This window comes from Camelus bactrianus, chromosome 7 (genome assembly GCF_048773025.1).
Source record: "Camelus bactrianus isolate YW-2024 breed Bactrian camel chromosome 7, ASM4877302v1, whole genome shotgun sequence".
Classification (NCBI taxonomy): domain Eukaryota; kingdom Metazoa; phylum Chordata; class Mammalia; order Artiodactyla; family Camelidae; genus Camelus; species Camelus bactrianus.
In genome coordinates, this window is record NC_133545.1 from 57872675 (window position 1) to 57890421 (window position 17747).

General features: G+C 32.6%; 1 protein-coding gene across 3 annotated transcripts in view; it reads right to left on the bottom strand.

Moving 5' to 3' along the window:
- The window catches only part of GLCCI1 (glucocorticoid induced 1), an 84744-nt gene that overhangs the window by 41666 nt on the left and 25331 nt on the right, over positions 1–17747 (bottom strand). For all 3 annotated transcript variants that reach the window (XM_045508520.2, XM_010972149.3, XM_074367441.1), the window contains exon 2: positions 14110–14261. In XM_045508520.2, the coding sequence (XP_045364476.2) occupies positions 14110–14261 (152 nt within the window). The remainder of the gene's footprint in view (positions 1–14109; positions 14262–17747) is intronic.

Consider the following 17747-nt stretch of genomic DNA (forward strand, 5'->3'; position numbering starts at 1 on the left):
ATTTTTAAAAACAGGAAATACCAAAGAAATCAACTACTGCATCTGTGCTAGACATGATAAAATAAAATCACTTGCCTTACTCTGTAAGAAATGTTAATTTGATGTACACAAAACCTTAAGAATATTCATAGTAATTCTATTTCCAAGAATTAACATGAGATATACACCCCCAAAAAAAAGCATTGGAAATAAATGTCTATCAAAAGGGAGATGAAAAATTGCGGCAGATTCTTATAATACAAAAAACCACTGCATGTACTACAATCCCACTTTAGTAAGCAAATACCCACAAAAACAAAAAGACTTGAAAGAGATACTTCAAAATATAAATAGTGGTGGGAATTCTAAATAATCTATAGTAAATCCTGCTTTTTCAGCTGAACAAGAAAAAAAAATCAAGATTAAAAAAAAAGACTTAAAATCATGTTTAGGAATACTTAATGACATGAGAAAATGTTACGAATTATTAAGAGGTTACAAAACACTACCTGCAATATCATCTGGTTTGTAATTTTTAAATTTTTATTTATTTTTTAAATGTAAATAATCAAAATGTAAGAGGATATATGTCAGAATGTTAAAAAAATGGCTGTCTAGATATAAGAAATATAAACAAAGTATTTTGTGATTTTTGTTATTTTCCAAATCTACAATGAATACTGTTTTGAAATTAGAAACAGGACTTTTTAAAAATAAGTAAAATTGCTATGTTACAGAACTGGTGTAAGTGTGGATGTGTATCTCCTCTGAGAAAGCCCAATATAGAATTATAAAAATCCTAACTTTAGATACAAACCTCAAATCTGTTTTGGAAGACAGGTTATGTGTAAGTTAGGATGTTAGTATACACCAAATAAAATACTTTTCACTAGGCAGGTTTCCTTCAACTAGGCGGCTGGGGTTCTCTTACAGTTCCAAGTGTTTGTATGTAGATTACTGGCCATGGGAATAGAGTTAGACATGTTAGAAAAACCGAAATATTTGAGTGTTTAGAGTAACTGAAAACTGAAGGTAAATGAAATGTCACATACCCAGAAATATTAGTGTAAAGTTATTAATGAAAATACTGACAGGAAGTTATAATTCAGCCTGGATATGTCTTTCATGCTGTACTTTAATTACATGAAGGAAAAAAAATCTATAAAAATGTTTTCCTGAAAAAGTTAAACATAGAGTTACTGTATGACCCAGCAATCCCTAGTGAAGTGAAAACATGTCACACAAAAATTTGTATGCAGATGTTCATAGCACTTAACTCCTGAATATTCAAATAAATTGTGGTTATCCACACCATGGAATATTACTTGGCAATACAAAGGAATGAAGTACTGATACCTGCTAATACACGGATGAACCTTAAAAATACTACACTAAGTGAAAAAAGGCAGAATGCAAAGGCCACAAATTCTATGAGTTCATTTATATGAAATGTTCAGAATACACAAATCCACAGAGGCAGAAAGTAGACTACCAGGTACCTATGGTTGAAAGAAAGGGGACTGAGGGGAAATACTGGGTGACTGCTAATGGTGCAGCATAGTGGCTTCTTTTTGGAGTGAGAAAAATGTTCTAAAATTGAGTGTGGCAATGGTTGTACAACTCTGAATATATTAAGAACCATGAACTATACACTCTAAATAGATGAATTATATAGTATATAAATTATATTTCAATAAAACTATTTAAGTCAGAGGCAATTATAAATCAGTCTCATTTTTCAATTAAAAAAAAAACCCATGTATTACCAAACCTGAAAGTCCCAAACATTGTTATGTTAGTATTTTCTCAAAAATAATTGATATTTTCTGTCATGCTTTTCTTGCCAAGTTTCAAATCAGACAGAGGCACTAGACGAGTAATACAGTAAGAAAGGCTAGAAGGCACTGTACATTAATAATCTATCCAGTCAGGTTTCTCAAGTCATTGTGAGAACATTTAACAAAGAAACTACAGATGTAGCATAAAATAAATTGTATATTAGAAATATTATTCTCTGGCTTCTTAAATAGACTCTTGACAAATAACCAGTTTCTGCTTTAACCAAAAGGAGATGGTTATATGAGGAATTGAAAGTATAAACAATATTGAAATTTATTATTGGTATTTACACTTAATAATACCCATTCCAACAAGTTCTATCAGTACTACTAGGGATAAATTTAAAATCAAATGATGAGATCTGATTTTTAGTTTTTAGATAACATTAAAATGTACTAATTCTCTAGTGTTACAATTTTTTAAATTAACAATCTGCTTTGGCTGCTGGGTTTCAAAAAATTGATTCCACATGTGAAAAAATGAGAGCAATTTTACTTTTTCAATAGTATTTCCAAAAAGTTTAAATAAATAATACATTTAGCAATTGCACTGGATTATAGCTGTCTCTGTATTATCTAAGAGATAAATTACCTTTATTGTTTCTTAAAAGCTTTTAATGTTTTCTAATCTCTCATACTTGACAGAAAATCAGCAACATAGTTGACTACTAGGTATCTGCCAAAAATATTTCCACACTATTCTGAAGTCATAAAAACTAATAGTGCTCAACTGATGATGGTATGAATATCATCATTGGGATACCTAAGTAGTGAGGGAGGGAGCAGGGAGAGAGAGCAGGGAGAGAGTAGGAGTTTATATAACAATTTAAGTCCATGTTCTCATAGCTGGACCTGTAAATCTGAAGTACCATTTCTTATTTATAAGACTGCACAGTGGCAAACAATAGCTACTTCTGACTGAATGAGTCCTGACCTACCAGGAATTGTTCAGAGTCTCAAAGCCCTATAATATCCTGGAGTTAGCTGTATCATTTCTATGCCATTTCCTACCAATCCAGACTTAATATTTATAACTGCATAATCAATTATTGATAGTAGTAATAATGTGCGCTCAACTCAGTATTATGTTTAAATATGCTGACAGTAAAATAATGCAGATTCTAATACAAAGGCAGTTAACATTTATCAACATTTACTATGTCCTGGATGCTGTGGTAGAAGCTTAACAGGGATTATTTTATGTAATCCTCATTGCAGTAGGAAGGTGTTATCCCCCCAAAGCTGTAAGAATTTCAACAGCACAGAAACCTGTTTTCACTTGGTTTATATTAATGGTTCCTACCAATATAATGTATCCCATTCTAATCATTCATTTATACAAAAGTTTAAACAAAGTTATTAATAACTTGAAAGGTGTGCTGCTGTCTCATACTATACCCTTACTATGATCTAATTGTTAAGTTCTTAAAGCTTAATATCACTAACAAATATTTTTCTAAGTAAATGCTAACTGTTTATTATTATCACAGGATTTTTTATAGAAAACCAATGGATTTTAAGATATAAAAGATTGAGAGCCAATGTTCCAGACAACAAAGGTCAAGGTGACAGAGTAAGAAGGTTTATGATAGAGTAAGAGGATTATTTCAAATAAATACAACATACTTCACAACTTTACCTAGAGACAGCTTAGGGGTAAAGGTATAAGGAAGAGATAAAGGGAAACAGGTTTATTTTGTTACCTGTTAATGTTTCTGGTAGTGGAAGGAAAACTGGGTATATGGGCAACAGAAATATGAGGAAAGCTCTTTTCTACATACCTTTTACTTTTGATTCAAATGAATACATTACCTATTAAAAATCAGTAGGTAGAATTTTGAGTTTCTGGTAATTTTAGAGAGAGTACTTGAAACTGATGAATAAAATAGTAAATATTTTAGCTATGGGTTTAAATTTTTCATCAGTACAGCTGTGTATTTTCCTTTGGCAACCAAAAATATTACTCCCTAAACTAGGAACATGAATACTACCATGTGCACTGTTCAACTCTAGGATTATACAATCCTCTTTTAGTTAGCTAATGGTGGCAAGAAATAGTAAAGACGATCCTGTACAGAAAAGAATCTTTATAAATTTACTCAACAGCCAGTTGCAGACCAGCTCCATAAAAACAATTTAGGTCCCTAGAATACAGTCTAAGAAGCCAAGATGGCCAAATCTTGAGTTGCTTCTATTTCCCCACCACTGCCCAAAATTGTTCTGACAACTGCTGCTTTTTAAACTTCAACGGCAAGCTCTTCAACAAGAGCACAGGAAACCCAAACAGCTGTATCAAGTATGACTTTTGGTCAGGAAATGAGTTTCTGATCAGAGTGGTAAAACTGAAAGTTCTCTTTATATCCATTACTATTTGAGGTACATCATCTACTCCTTTGATTAACGTCCTCCTGACCCAAGCTCCTTTCATGAAGGGAGGAAAAGGAAACAGTATTATAAATGTAATTTCAATAGCTAAGAATTTATATATTTTAGTTCAGAGTTGTTGCCTTTATCGAATGTTGGCTAAAGTCTAATGCTAAGTACTTATTCCATATCTGTTTCTTAAAAATAAATATAAAAAAGATTTCTATCAAAGAAAAACATCATCTGGAGAAAGGGCAGCAGAAGTGTGCAGAATTTCATTTAAGATCTAACTATTCCATCTCTCACCCTTCAAAGATACAAGAGGCAAATGAAAAGTTCTGAAATCTTTTTCTGATACCAACGGAGGGGTCTAGATAGGCAATCAAAGTAGAAGGATTCACACAGAGTAAAAGCTACTCTCATCTCACTGTCCATCAGACATTAAAAACAAAAAAAAACAAAAAAAACTGCCAGGCTCACCATGTCATTTTTCCCTAACAAGGAGAAATACAGCAGATGACCCCCCCTAAAAAAATATAAATGGCTCGAAGCTAATTATTTCCAGCAATAATCAAGATTTATCAGAATAGAAAGACAGAAGACAAAAACACTAAGAAATAAAAACCATGAGACAGAGACGGGAAGAAAGGAGGAAGAAATTTCTATTTTAAGTTCCCCTTTGCAGATGTGAATTAAGAGTGCCATGGCCAATATCCAAACATTCACCTATCTTTCCTGCTCTGTGAATAAAAGTAAGTAATTAATAGCAATTATTTATTGACACTTACTGTGTCAGTCACTATTCTTAGCATTTCAAATGCATTAACTCAATTTAACCCTTACTACAATGCTATCAGGTATAATATCCCATTAACAAATGAGGAAACTGAAACAGAGGTAATTTGCCCAAAATTACAAAGCTAAAAAAAAAAAAGCTGGAGCCAAGATGCAAAACCAAGCAGTCTGATTCCCGAACTAGAGCTCTCTGCCAATGAAAAGAGTGTACAATATTAACTTATATCCTGAAAAAGTTAAGTTCGGGGAAAAAACATGAATCAAGACATTGAGTATCCTATAACAATAAGCAGTATCCAACCGTAAGAATAATATGACAGAAATCTTTAAACATCTTATTATCATCAAAATATACGGCAATGACCACTGGAAGCAAATCAACAGAAATTTGAACTCAACAACTGCCAGCTCATGACAGACAAACATAAATAAAAGAGGCTATATGGAAACTGAGTAATACAATCAATAAGACTGAGTTAATATGTAATGAATTCTGTATCTAAAAGTAAAGACTGTATCTCATTTTCAAATACAGAGAATTAAGAAAAAAAAACCATCTATTAGGCCACAAAAAAAATTTCAATGAAGTTTCCAAAGACCTATAATTCACTACTTTAACTAAAATGCAATAAAACTAGAAATTAAATTTTTACTAGGAAAAGAAACTTTAATCATTGAGAAATTAAAAACGAAACAAACAAAAAACTCTCATATGCTAAACAGGATATCAAAACTGAAATTGCATAATATCTTGAAAATACAAATAATGGAAACATTATATATTAGCCAAAGCTGAGCTCAGAGAATAAATCTTGGCATAAAACATATTACTAAACCATAAATAGCACAAATACAAAAATTAAGCATTCATCTTCAGAATCTACAAAAAGAATAATACACATGCTGGGAAGGCAGAAGAAAGGCAATGAGAGAGCAAAGTCAGAGGGCAATGAACTAGAAAAAGAAAAATAAGAAAATAAATTCAACACCTTAAAAAAGTTTAAAATACCATATAACCTAATAAATGTAATCACTCAAGACACAAATATGCAATATTAAAAGCAAGAACAGAAAAACAACTGCAGATATATAAGAAATTAAAATAAAATAAAAAAGTACTTTGTGAAACTCTTTGCAAACACACTTAAAAATCTGGATGAAATGGATTATATTCTAGGAAGAAAACTAAAAAACTGAAAAAAAGAAATAGAAACCAAACAAGACCAAGAGTCATGGAAGAAACTGAGTTTTACTAAAGAGCCATAATCCCAAAACATACTAGTCAGCTTCATAGGGAAGATTCTTTCAGACCCACGTAACGGATAACAGACATGATACTTACATCATGCCAGAGCAGAGAGGAAGGAAATCTTACGAAGTCTTTTTATGAAGCAAGTATAACACTAACCTAAGGATTACATTATGAGAAAAATTTTCAGACCTCATTTCTGAATAATCAAACAAATATAATAAATATTAAACACTTCAACTTCCACTGTATATTAAAAAAAAAGAAATCCATGAATAGTATTTATTCCAGAAATGTAATCATGGCCAATTATTAAGTAATCTATTAAAGAATTTCACCAAATATAGGTTGTGAGTCAAAACAACATTAAGTTCAAAGTTGAAATGGCATTTCACACATAATCGCTTGATTTAAAAAAACAAGAAAAACAATTAGTAAAATAAGCATGAATGCTTGATGCTACTCTTGACAGACTGACTGCACTAGCTTTTTAAAACTGAGGTATAAATGACATATAACATACTAGTTTTGAGTGTACATACTGCCAAATGATCACCACAGTAAGTCTAATGAACATTTGGTCCCTGTAATAGTAAAAGTTTTTTGCCTTGTGATGAGAACTTTAAGATCTATTTTCTTAGCAACTTTCAAATATGCAGTATGACATTATTAAGTATAGTTGCCATGCTGTACATTACATCCCCATGAATTTAGTACTGGAAGTTTGTACTTTTTGACCCCCTTCATCCATTCCACCCACCTCCAACCTGCACCCACCTACCCCTGGCAACCATCAATCTGTTCTCTGTATCTGTGAGTTTGGTGGGTTTTTGTTTGTCTGTTTGTTTGTTTTAGATTCTACACATAAGTGAAATGATACGGTATTTGTCTTTATCTGACTTACTTAGCATAATGCCCTCAAGGTCCGCCCATGTTGTCACAAATAGCAAGATTTCCTCCCTTTTTTATGGTTGAATTTTTCTTTCCATTCATTTTCTTTACCAGATCATCCATGATGGGCACTTAGGTTGTTCCTGTGTCTTGGCTATTGTAAATAATGCCACACTGAACATGGGGATACAAATATCTTTTTGAGCTAGTGTTTTAATTTTTTTTGGATAAATATCCAGAAGTGGAATTGCTATATCATATGATAGTTCTATTTTTAATTTTTTCTGTAGTGGCTGCACCAATTTACATTCCCACCAACAGTGAGGCACAAGGGTTCCCTTTTCTCCACAGCTTCACCAACATTTGTTATCCGTTGTCTTTTTGATAACAGCCATTCTAACAGGTGTGAGGTAATCTCCCTGTGGTTTTGATTTGCATTTCTCTGATGATTAGTAACGCTGACCATCTTTTCATGTCTGTCAGCCATCCGTACGTCTTTGGAAAATATCTATTCAGATCCTCTGCTTGTTTTTTAATTGGATTGTTTGTTTTTGTGCTATTTAGTTGTATGAATTCCTTATATATCTTGGATATTAACCCCTTACCAGATATGTAATTTGTAAATATTTTCTCCTATTTAGTAGGTTACCTTCCATTTTGTTGATGGTTTCCTTTGCTGTGTAGAAGATTTTTAGTTTGATATAGTTCCACTTATTACTCCTTTTGTCGTCTTTGTTTTCAGTGTCAAATCAAAAAAAAAAAAATCATCACCAAGACCCATGTCACGGTTACTGCCTATGTTTTCTTTCAGGAGTTCAGTGGTTTCAGGTCTTCCATTTAAGTCTGTAATTCATTTTGAGTTAATTTTGGGGTATGGTGTAAGATAGTGGTCCAGATTCATTCTTTTGCATATGGTTGTCCAGTTTTCCCAACACCATTTATTGAAGAGACTGTCCTTATCCAGTTGTATATTCTTGGCTCCTTTGCCATAAATTAATTGACCACGTGGGTTAATTTCTGGCTCTCTGTTCCACTAGTCAATGTTTACACTTTTATGGCTGTATTATTTTGATTACTACAGATTTGTAATATAGTTTCAAATTAGGGAGTGTGATACCTTCAACTTTGGTCTTTTTCAAGATTGTTTTGGTTACTTGGGGTCTTCTGTGGTTCCACAGAAATTTTAGAATTGTTTGTTTTCTATGAAAATGCCATTGGAATTTTGATAGGGATTACACTGAATCTGTAGATGGCTTTCAGTAGTATGGACATTTTAGCAATATTAATTCTTCCAATCCATAAGCATGAAGTATCTTTCCATTTAATTGTTTCTTCTTCAGTTTCTTTCATCAATGTCTTATAGTTTTCAATGTACAGTTTTTTCACTTCCTAGTTAAATTTATTCCTAGGTATTTTATTTTTTTGAGGCCAATGTACATGAATTGTTTTCTTAATTTCTGCAATAGTTTGTTACTAGCGTATAAAAAAGCAATAGATTTCTATATCCTGATTTTGTATCCTGCAACTATATTGAATTCATTTATTAGTTCTAATAATTTTCTGGTGGAATCCTTAGGGTTTTCCTTGTATAGTATCATGTCATCTGCAAATAGTTACAATTTTACTTCCTCCTTTCTAATTTGGATGCCTTTTACTTATTTTTCTTGCCTAATCTTGCTAAGACTTTCAATACTATGTTGAATAAAAGTTGAATAAAAGTGGGCATCCCTGTCTTTTTCCTGATCTCAGAGGAAATGCGTTCAGTTTTTCATCATTGAGTATGATGTTAATTGTGGGTTTATCATATATAGCCTTTATTATGTTGAGGTATTGTTCTCTCTATACCCACTTTGTTGAGAGTTTTATTTTAAATGGATATTGAATTTTTTCTGCATCTACTGAGATGATCACATGATTTTTAGCCTTAATTTCATTAACGTAGCGTATCATCACATTGACTGATCTGTAGATGTTGAATCCTCCTTGCATCCCTAGAATAAATCCCACTTGATCATGGTGTATGCTCCTTCTAATTGTTGAATTCAATTTCCTAATATTTCATTGAGGATTTTTGCATCGATGTTCATCAAGGATACTAGCCTGTAATTTCCTTTCTTGGGGTGTACTTGTTTAGTTTGGGTGCACCAACTCTTTAAAGCTTCTTTCCAAAGCAAGTCTCATGGCCACACTTAACTTCAAGTGGGCAGAGAAGTATAATCCTATCATGGGCCAAGGAAAGAGAATGCAAATATTTATTAACAGCCCTAATCACTACTATACCCAGGAAGTCAGAGGGAACACATTTGATTATCGCTTTATACTATTTCTGTTGTTTGACTATTTTACAAAGAATATGTGTTATTTTATCATTTAAAAACACTCACATGTAGAATTTTTGATCTGTTCATAGATGATGCTTTATACTTTGGACAGCGGGGTGAAAACTGAGGAAATGCTACTGTCTGATTACAGTAACCTTAATTACAAGTTCAATTCTAAGAGTTGGTAATAAATTTTTCTTTAAACAGCTTATATCTGCAAGATTAATATAATAAAGTAACATTAAATTCGACAAATGGTTTTTAGTCTTTCTTTCTATTAAGCTACACAAATTATTTTAATAAGTTGGCAATGATCCATTTCTCCATTGGCCTTAAAAATGTGAAGCTATATTTTTTAGTTCTCAGAATAAACATGGGTATGTGCAAACTGGGCATTATTAATTTTAATTTATTAAAAGGGAAACTGAAGTTGGAACACACATCAGTTAATTCAATGGGCCATGATTTTTCCCCAACATTTTATTTTATAAATTCATAGAGAACAGTTGAAAAAAACCGCTCAATGAGTACTCAGAAAGCCAACACTTAGATTCTACGTTTAACATTTTGCTGTTTGCTTCCTCACATACATATCCATCTATTGATCTTATTTTTTATGCATTTCAAAGTAAGTTGTACACAGCAGGATATATCTTATTAGAGTTCAATATTTCTGTTCTGTATTTTTAAGTTTAAGTTATACATTAGAATGCACAAGTGTATACTTGCATAAGTTCCAATAAATGCATTCACCCATGTAACCAAACCCTCTATCAAAATATACAACTATTCCAGTATCCCAGAAAGTTCCTTCACATTGGGCCTTGATTTGAACACAAGATCTGTCTCCAAAGCCCACAATCTGTTTCACAACACTATGCTACTTCTTTTGAAAATGCTCAAAGTGTAAATATATCAAACAGTAAGAATTTTATTTCTAACCCTCAAAAATTAATGTAGCTGAAATATGGCAATATGAAAGGTGGAAAATACTAGCGATTCCCTCCACCAAAGTCAGTCAGCCTAGATATTTATCTGTAGCAAGCTGATTGTAACACTTTCCCTTTACAAACTCCCACTAAATAAACGAAAATTTCTACTTCCTTCCCCAAGAGTTAAAGACTTAATCCAGGAGGGATGGATGTGACAATAAAAACCACCTCATACGTTTACCTCTTGTACCTTCAATTAAACTAATAGATGCCTGGGGGCAAGACCGTTTCTTATGCTTGTCAGACAAACACTAGTTTAAGAGCTACATTTTTTAGTGATTACTATGAGACTCAGTGAGAAACTGGAGAAAAAGCAAAAAGTTTGGAATCAGCCACATCCAGATTCAAATTCTTCAAATTCATATATAACCATGAACAATTACTTAACTTTCCTAAGCCTCAGTGTCTTATATGTAAAATGAGGCCTATAGTTTGCTTTTCAATGTCAGGTTTCTCAAACAATCTACAGGCAGATCCATGCAAAAGAAGCCCCTATCCTGGACCTCAAGCTTTTGGGGGAATTTCTCTGGTCCTCTTCCAAGCCATACCTCTCCCCACAGGGTGAAGAGACTGTGGGGCCAAAAGGACATGCACACACTGATGCCTCTGCCATCGATTTTGCTCTGGGTAATCTAGACCCAGGAATTCCTTGTTCAAACAGCAGTGGATCTGGTTTCCAGGGTTGCAAGGACCTGTTCCTAGGATCTCACTTCCTGAGGAAGTATGCATGGAGTAGGAATGTGAGGACTGAGGGGTTGATACATACATGTAAAGCCACCCTTCAGAGGACAGAGTGGTGTGAGGGCTAGGAAGAGATACAGTTTTAGCCTCTGAAGGTGGAGTGGGCTTGGCCCATGCAGATACATTCTTGCATGAAACTCTGAAGAATTCAGGAATTCTTCATTCAAGCCTGGACATCAAGGTCTATATGAAGGTTAATTTATCAAAGTGAAAGGATAAAATATATTTTATGTAATAGTTTGTTAATTGAACTAATACGTATGGGGTATGTAGGTTTACATTTATATTTGCTCCAGACCCTGCAAATGTTATAAATGGGCCTGTCTATATCTACTACTACTAACTTAATATGTGTATTAACTCACTTTCAAATATTATCATATTTAGTATGCAACATTATCACAAGTTAGCTTTCATTAACCCCATTGCACAGATAAAGAAACACATGGTTAAGAAACTGACCCATTGCCTTTTTTAATCTCCATATCACTCTCTTCTTAACTCCCAAATATCTGAGCTTCCTCCTCCAACATATCATTAATATTACACTCTCTAAGACAATGTGCTCCTAATCCCTAAATCCAGTCATTATTTTCCATGACCTCTCTTTAGATCCAGATACTGTTAACAATTTTTCCTTTCTTAGAACAACATTCCCTTTGGCTTCTCAGGCTAAACTATTTGAGTTCTTCTCTTAGTTTTTGTTTTCTCTGACTCCTCGTCTTTCTCAGAGTTTCTGTGAAGAATGAATAAGATGACACTTTCTGAATAATGTCAGCATAAAGCATATATATTCAATAAAAGACAGGATTTCTTTTTAATCTAAAACGAATAGCTACCATTTTTATGTATGATGCCAATTACTCTACTAGGTGATACACACATGCATGAACACACATTATTCCATTTATCCTAAAAGCACCATACCACTAAAGTTCAGATTGGTTGACAAATTAACCTGTATTAGAAACCGGCTCCAAAACTGTCTAGCCTTGTGATCCTGAGTAAGTCACTTAACTTTCCTGAGTTTCTGCTTTACCATCTGTGTAATCTTACAATATTCTTGTGAGAATTAAATGAAACTCAGGATATAAAAACACAAAGTACATGGTACATAGGCAGTATATGTCAACTCCCTTCTCTTCTTACTGCCACCAGCTGAATACATTAGTTTTTTTCTCTTTTCCTTGTGTGCATTTCTAAAAACTAAGTCCTTGATCACTTGACCTTTTTTTATACTCTATACCTATACTTTATTACCCCTTTGAACTTAACTCCTCCAGAAAGATAGTTTTGGGTTATCTCTGACCACTTGTAAGTGTGGCCCACATCTCTAAGTTTTGCTAGTTATTTCTCCTTGAGAATTCCTATGCCTACCGTATCAAACTGCTCCTTTCCCTCACAAAATGAAGAATGGAAAGCAAAAGAGTGGGACGGGTGACATAAAATATTACAAAGACAAAATTTATAGGATGGATGATAAAGAAGCTAATTTCATAGTTTCAAGCTTGCTTGAGACAATTACAAAGCTGGAGAAGATTCTCATAGATCATGTCCAAAATTTCTCCCCTTTTTCTCTTCCCTTCAGACATGTAACTCTAATCCTCTATTTCCCTAACTTACAAAGCCCAAAATGTTCTCATTCTCTTGAATTTCTCACATGTAAATGCTCCATTCATATAACACCTAATTATACTCTATTCTATTACCAATTTCCTTAAATTTACATCTTATCATCTTAACTATGCTCTAAGTTCTTTAAAGCCAATTCTTCATAATGCTGATTGACTAGTATTATAAAGATAAGGTCAATAACAAATATATATAAAATAAAAAATAAAAAGAAGCCATTAATTATAAATAAATAAATAAATTTACAATAAAAAAGTAAGGTCAAGAATTCAGAAAACATAAATTAAGATGTTTTCAGATTTTTTTCTGACATAAAAGGAAAAGATTTTCAACACAAAGGCTTGGGGAACCTTCCACAAATAGGGAAACAGTAAATTTTCTATTTCTCTCTTAAGGATTTTAGTTTTGGCTGTAAATAGAAAAAACAAAAAATCTTTTAACATAAATTTCTTTAGGCACATGTTAATACTTTGTAAATTATTTCCAGGAATTGTGCAAATTTTTCCTCAAAAATTACTTATACTGGCCTGTCTTGAAGATATTGCAGATTCAGTTCTAGACCACCAAAATAAAGTGAATATTGTAATAAAACAAACCACAATGTTTTTTGGTTTCCCAGTGCATATAAAATTTATGTTTGTACTATTACTATAGTCTATTGAGTGTTCAATAGTATTATATCTTTTAAAAAACAATGTACATACCTTAATAAAAAATAACTTTATTGCTAAAAAATGCTAACCATCATCTGAGCCTTTAGCAAGTCATAATCTTTTTTACAATAGTAACATCAAAGATCACTAATCACAGGTCACCATAACAAATATTACAATAATTAAAAAGTTTGAAATAGTGACAAAAGTGTGACAGAGACATGAAGTGAGCAAATGCTGTTGGAAAAATGGCTCTGGTAGACTTGCCCAATGCAAGGTAGTCATAAACCTTTGATTTGTAAAAAAATGCATTATATGCGAAGTGTAATAAAGCGAAGCACGATAAAACAAGATATGCTTGTATTTTCTAATATAGTTACTAAGTCATCATATTAATTTCTGTTGGAAAACAAGTCTCAAAACCCACGTAATATAGACTAATATGCTATTTATTAAATAGTATTAAACAATTTAAAAACTTCTGAAACCTAGATGACAAAAACGAATTAGTCTAAAGCTTATTAAAAGAAATGTCTTTTTTCTTTGGTTGAAAGTATTTAAAATTTAGGAAAATCTGATTAAGTTACATTTTCTTTACTACAATCAAAACAGAACTACAGAGTAATAAAACTGATCTTGATTTGCTTATTTTACCTGAGTAGCTTTATCTTTCATGCATGAAGGGTAATGAACATGAGGGTCCCGTGGCCACTGTCCTGTGAGATAAGGTCCTGTTATCGTATCCAAAGAAGAGGTTCGCCTTATTGTACTAGAGGTTCGAACTTGCTGAGATTTTGGCCTGTCCACTATAAAGAGTGAAAAAAAGATTAGATTAGTCACTAATGAATTAAGTAAAATTTAAAATTATTTAACTTTTACAGTTTGTAGGATGTCGCCCTGTCAATTTTCCCTACAGGTTATATTTACCCTAATAGCCCACTTATATAATCTGATGAAATTTACAGGCCCTCTCCAACGGAAAATAGATTCACATATTAAATTCTGCATACACTCCCAGGGCTGTCACAGACCCTATGAAGCTCATTCACTTTAGAGTCCTATTTTAAAATCTATCTATCATCTCTACTGCCATTACTTTAATTAAGACCCCATCATGTCTCAGCTGGACTCCAGCTTCCTAACTGCTATCTCTGAATCCACCTAAATTAAACATTACAGTGCCACCTCCCCCCAACTGCTAAAAATAATTTCCATCTTTATTCACTCTTTAACTTAAAGTCTACTGTTCTTCTCAATTTGGCTCCCATATACCTCAATATTCAATGTCTTGCTACTCCTCCATAAACCCAAGCTAACTACTAAGTGTCATACAAACTAACTTCAGTTTCCTAAATGTAAAACACTCATTTCTCCACCTCTATACATTTTATTATTTCCTGCACCTAGAACTTTCTCCTTCCTTGTTCACTTGACAAAAACTCTTAAGACCAGTTCAGGGGTCACGATGGCTCTGTGAAACCTTTCCTAATGCCCTTCTCTTCTGCATTTCTGTCCTTCTTTAAGATATGCACACTCTCTTCCACCTTCATGGAGCCCTAACTTTGTCTCTCTCTCTGACCACAGCATAAATTTATTTGGTCCCTAAAGACTGAAAAGGAGATGATGCTCGATATTCATTTAATGAATTTATTCACAGCTACACAAAAATAATATGTATAAAGAACCTTATATTTTAATTCAGCTTCCTTATTTATGAAGAATTTGAGGCCCAGAGGGATAAAATTAAATTATCCAATGAAAAAGAACAGCTAACAGGTGACAGAGGTAAAAAGGAACCAAGATCTCCAGACACTACATGGTGCAGTCAACCCACTATAGCAAACCTACTTCTCCTCTCCGTATGGGTACCACAGGTATCTCTGGTGAAAATTAAAGTGATCATACTGAACTCTATAGTTTCTTTACAAAGAGACTGTAAAGGATTTTTCATATATGCATCTCAAATAGTTAACTAATAATGTGCCTTCTATAATAAAATCCAGTGGATTACAAGCTCCAGGGCTCAAATTCTTATTCAGAGTTATGTATCACATCGAACAAAATGCCTTACACATTACAGAGGGTCAAGAAACATTTGTTATTGAATCTGTCAACTATCCTTCTGAAACCAGAATACAAAATTAGTTGTTTTTTTTTTTTAATCAGAAAACAAAAGAGAATGCAGTGTACTGTGAAGTATCATATTATTTACATACAGTCATCCTCAGTTCTTGGGGGACTGGTTCCAGGACCTTCGCAGATACCAAAATCCTAGGATGCTTAAGTCCCTTACAGTTGGCCCTCCACCCACACTGGTTCCACGTCCATGGATACAGAGGGCCAGAGGGCCAAATGTATCTTACAACTGCAGTTTTGATTACTACTTCTTTGACCCAAGATCAAAGAAGATCTGAAAATTAGCAAATTTCCCCCTTATTTTTATCACTTAACTCTAACTTTATTTTGCCATAGGCAGGAATTCTAGGATAACCTATTTCTACTCTTTGGAATACCTGAAATTTTCTTTGTGACCAAAAACTTGGTCAATTTTTATAAATATCTCATGAGTCATGAAGAAGATGTATTTTCTGTTTCAGAATAGATACCTCTTGTCTTGTACATTAACTAAAATCCAGAATATAGTAATAATATAATTATCAGCTTGATCTGTCACAGGTTTAGAAAAGCACTCTATAATTTCTAAACTACTGTTGAGATCTAACAATTCTCTTTACTTCTTATAATTTTTATCATTTTTAGTTCTGTATAATGTGGTACATATTAATCCATGAAATCATCATTATAGTTTATATGCTTCACCATTATAATCTGTTCCACTTCTTACTTTTTACTTTTAAACTCTGTCAAATTGAACATTATGACTCCCTTATGCTTTCTATTATAATTTACCTTGCACGCCTACTTTCTCATTTTCAATTTCTTTCATTTTGTTTAGGTGTGACTCTTGTACTATATACATAGTTAGGCTTTTTGAAACAAACTTTATAGTAAGCTTTTTTCATGTAAAAAATGTTTATCCCACTTATATTTATTGTTATCACAAATTTGATTTAACTTGCTATGTAACTTTTTTCTTCCTCTTGTAGTACTTCCTTGCTACATGCTTTCTGTTTGTTTTACTGTTTTATAATAAGTATATGAAAAATCTATAAACAAACCCTCTGATCTATATACTATGGATATTCTAGTCTGTATTTACTAACTTTTATTATGTTTTTAATCACTGGACCTTTGCCTATCACTTTCAAAAGATCTCATTTTTCCCCTTAGTGTCCACTCTCTATGATTAGCTACTTTGTCAGAACTGCTGTCTTCAAGTTATTTTCACTGAGTACTCCTATTGGTAAATATGTAGGCATGAAGCAACATTTCTAGTTATTTATAAGTGAGATATATATTACTAACATGTTATTTATATATTACAAACAGACAAAATATAAATTTGTATGTATGACATAAAAATTAAAATATGTATGTATGAAAAAAATGGAAGTTACATTTTCTCCCTTTATCTCAGTGGGTGCCTTACTCATTTCAGTGTAAAGACTACTGGGATAAGGGACCTGAAACTGGGTGCTAAATTCAATCTATAGATTGGCCAGTTGGCTTTGTCTAATTCTATGATACAACCCCATTGCTTAATTGTGCTAAGAATGTGTAGACAAGCATTATACATTACCAATACCAAAAAACAAACAAAAAAATCTCCCTTAAAAAGAATGAACAAGTTAGGACCACATGGTATCCACATCCCATTATAAGTATAAAATTCACTCTACCAGTAATGATTTTTTAAAAATTCTAGTATATGAAGCAAATATACTTGAAATATTGTATTTCAAACATACACTTTAAAAGAAAGATTTTCACCGTTACTTATACAAGGAAAATTTCAAGGATATATAGTTGTTAACAATTTCCATGTAAATTATTTGAAGGGTAAAAATTCAGAATAGGTTTAAAAATGGGCCAGGATAGTACTCTGCCAAGATATGATTAGCCATAATAACCTTACTTATCAAATATCAATAGGGTCTTACATTTATCAAAAGATTTATCATAAACAGTGCAATTCTATTTTAACAAGATGACTTGTTCCTGTTATCCAAACTATCATGGCAATAAGTTAGTTTTTTAACTGCTTCAACATCTAAGCCTTGATTCTCCCAAATCTTTATTTATTTTACTTGTGCTATTATTGCTTACCAATTCAGGTTTTACAATTTAGTGCAATAAGGAAAATCAACTTTGGTTTTGCATTATACATTAAC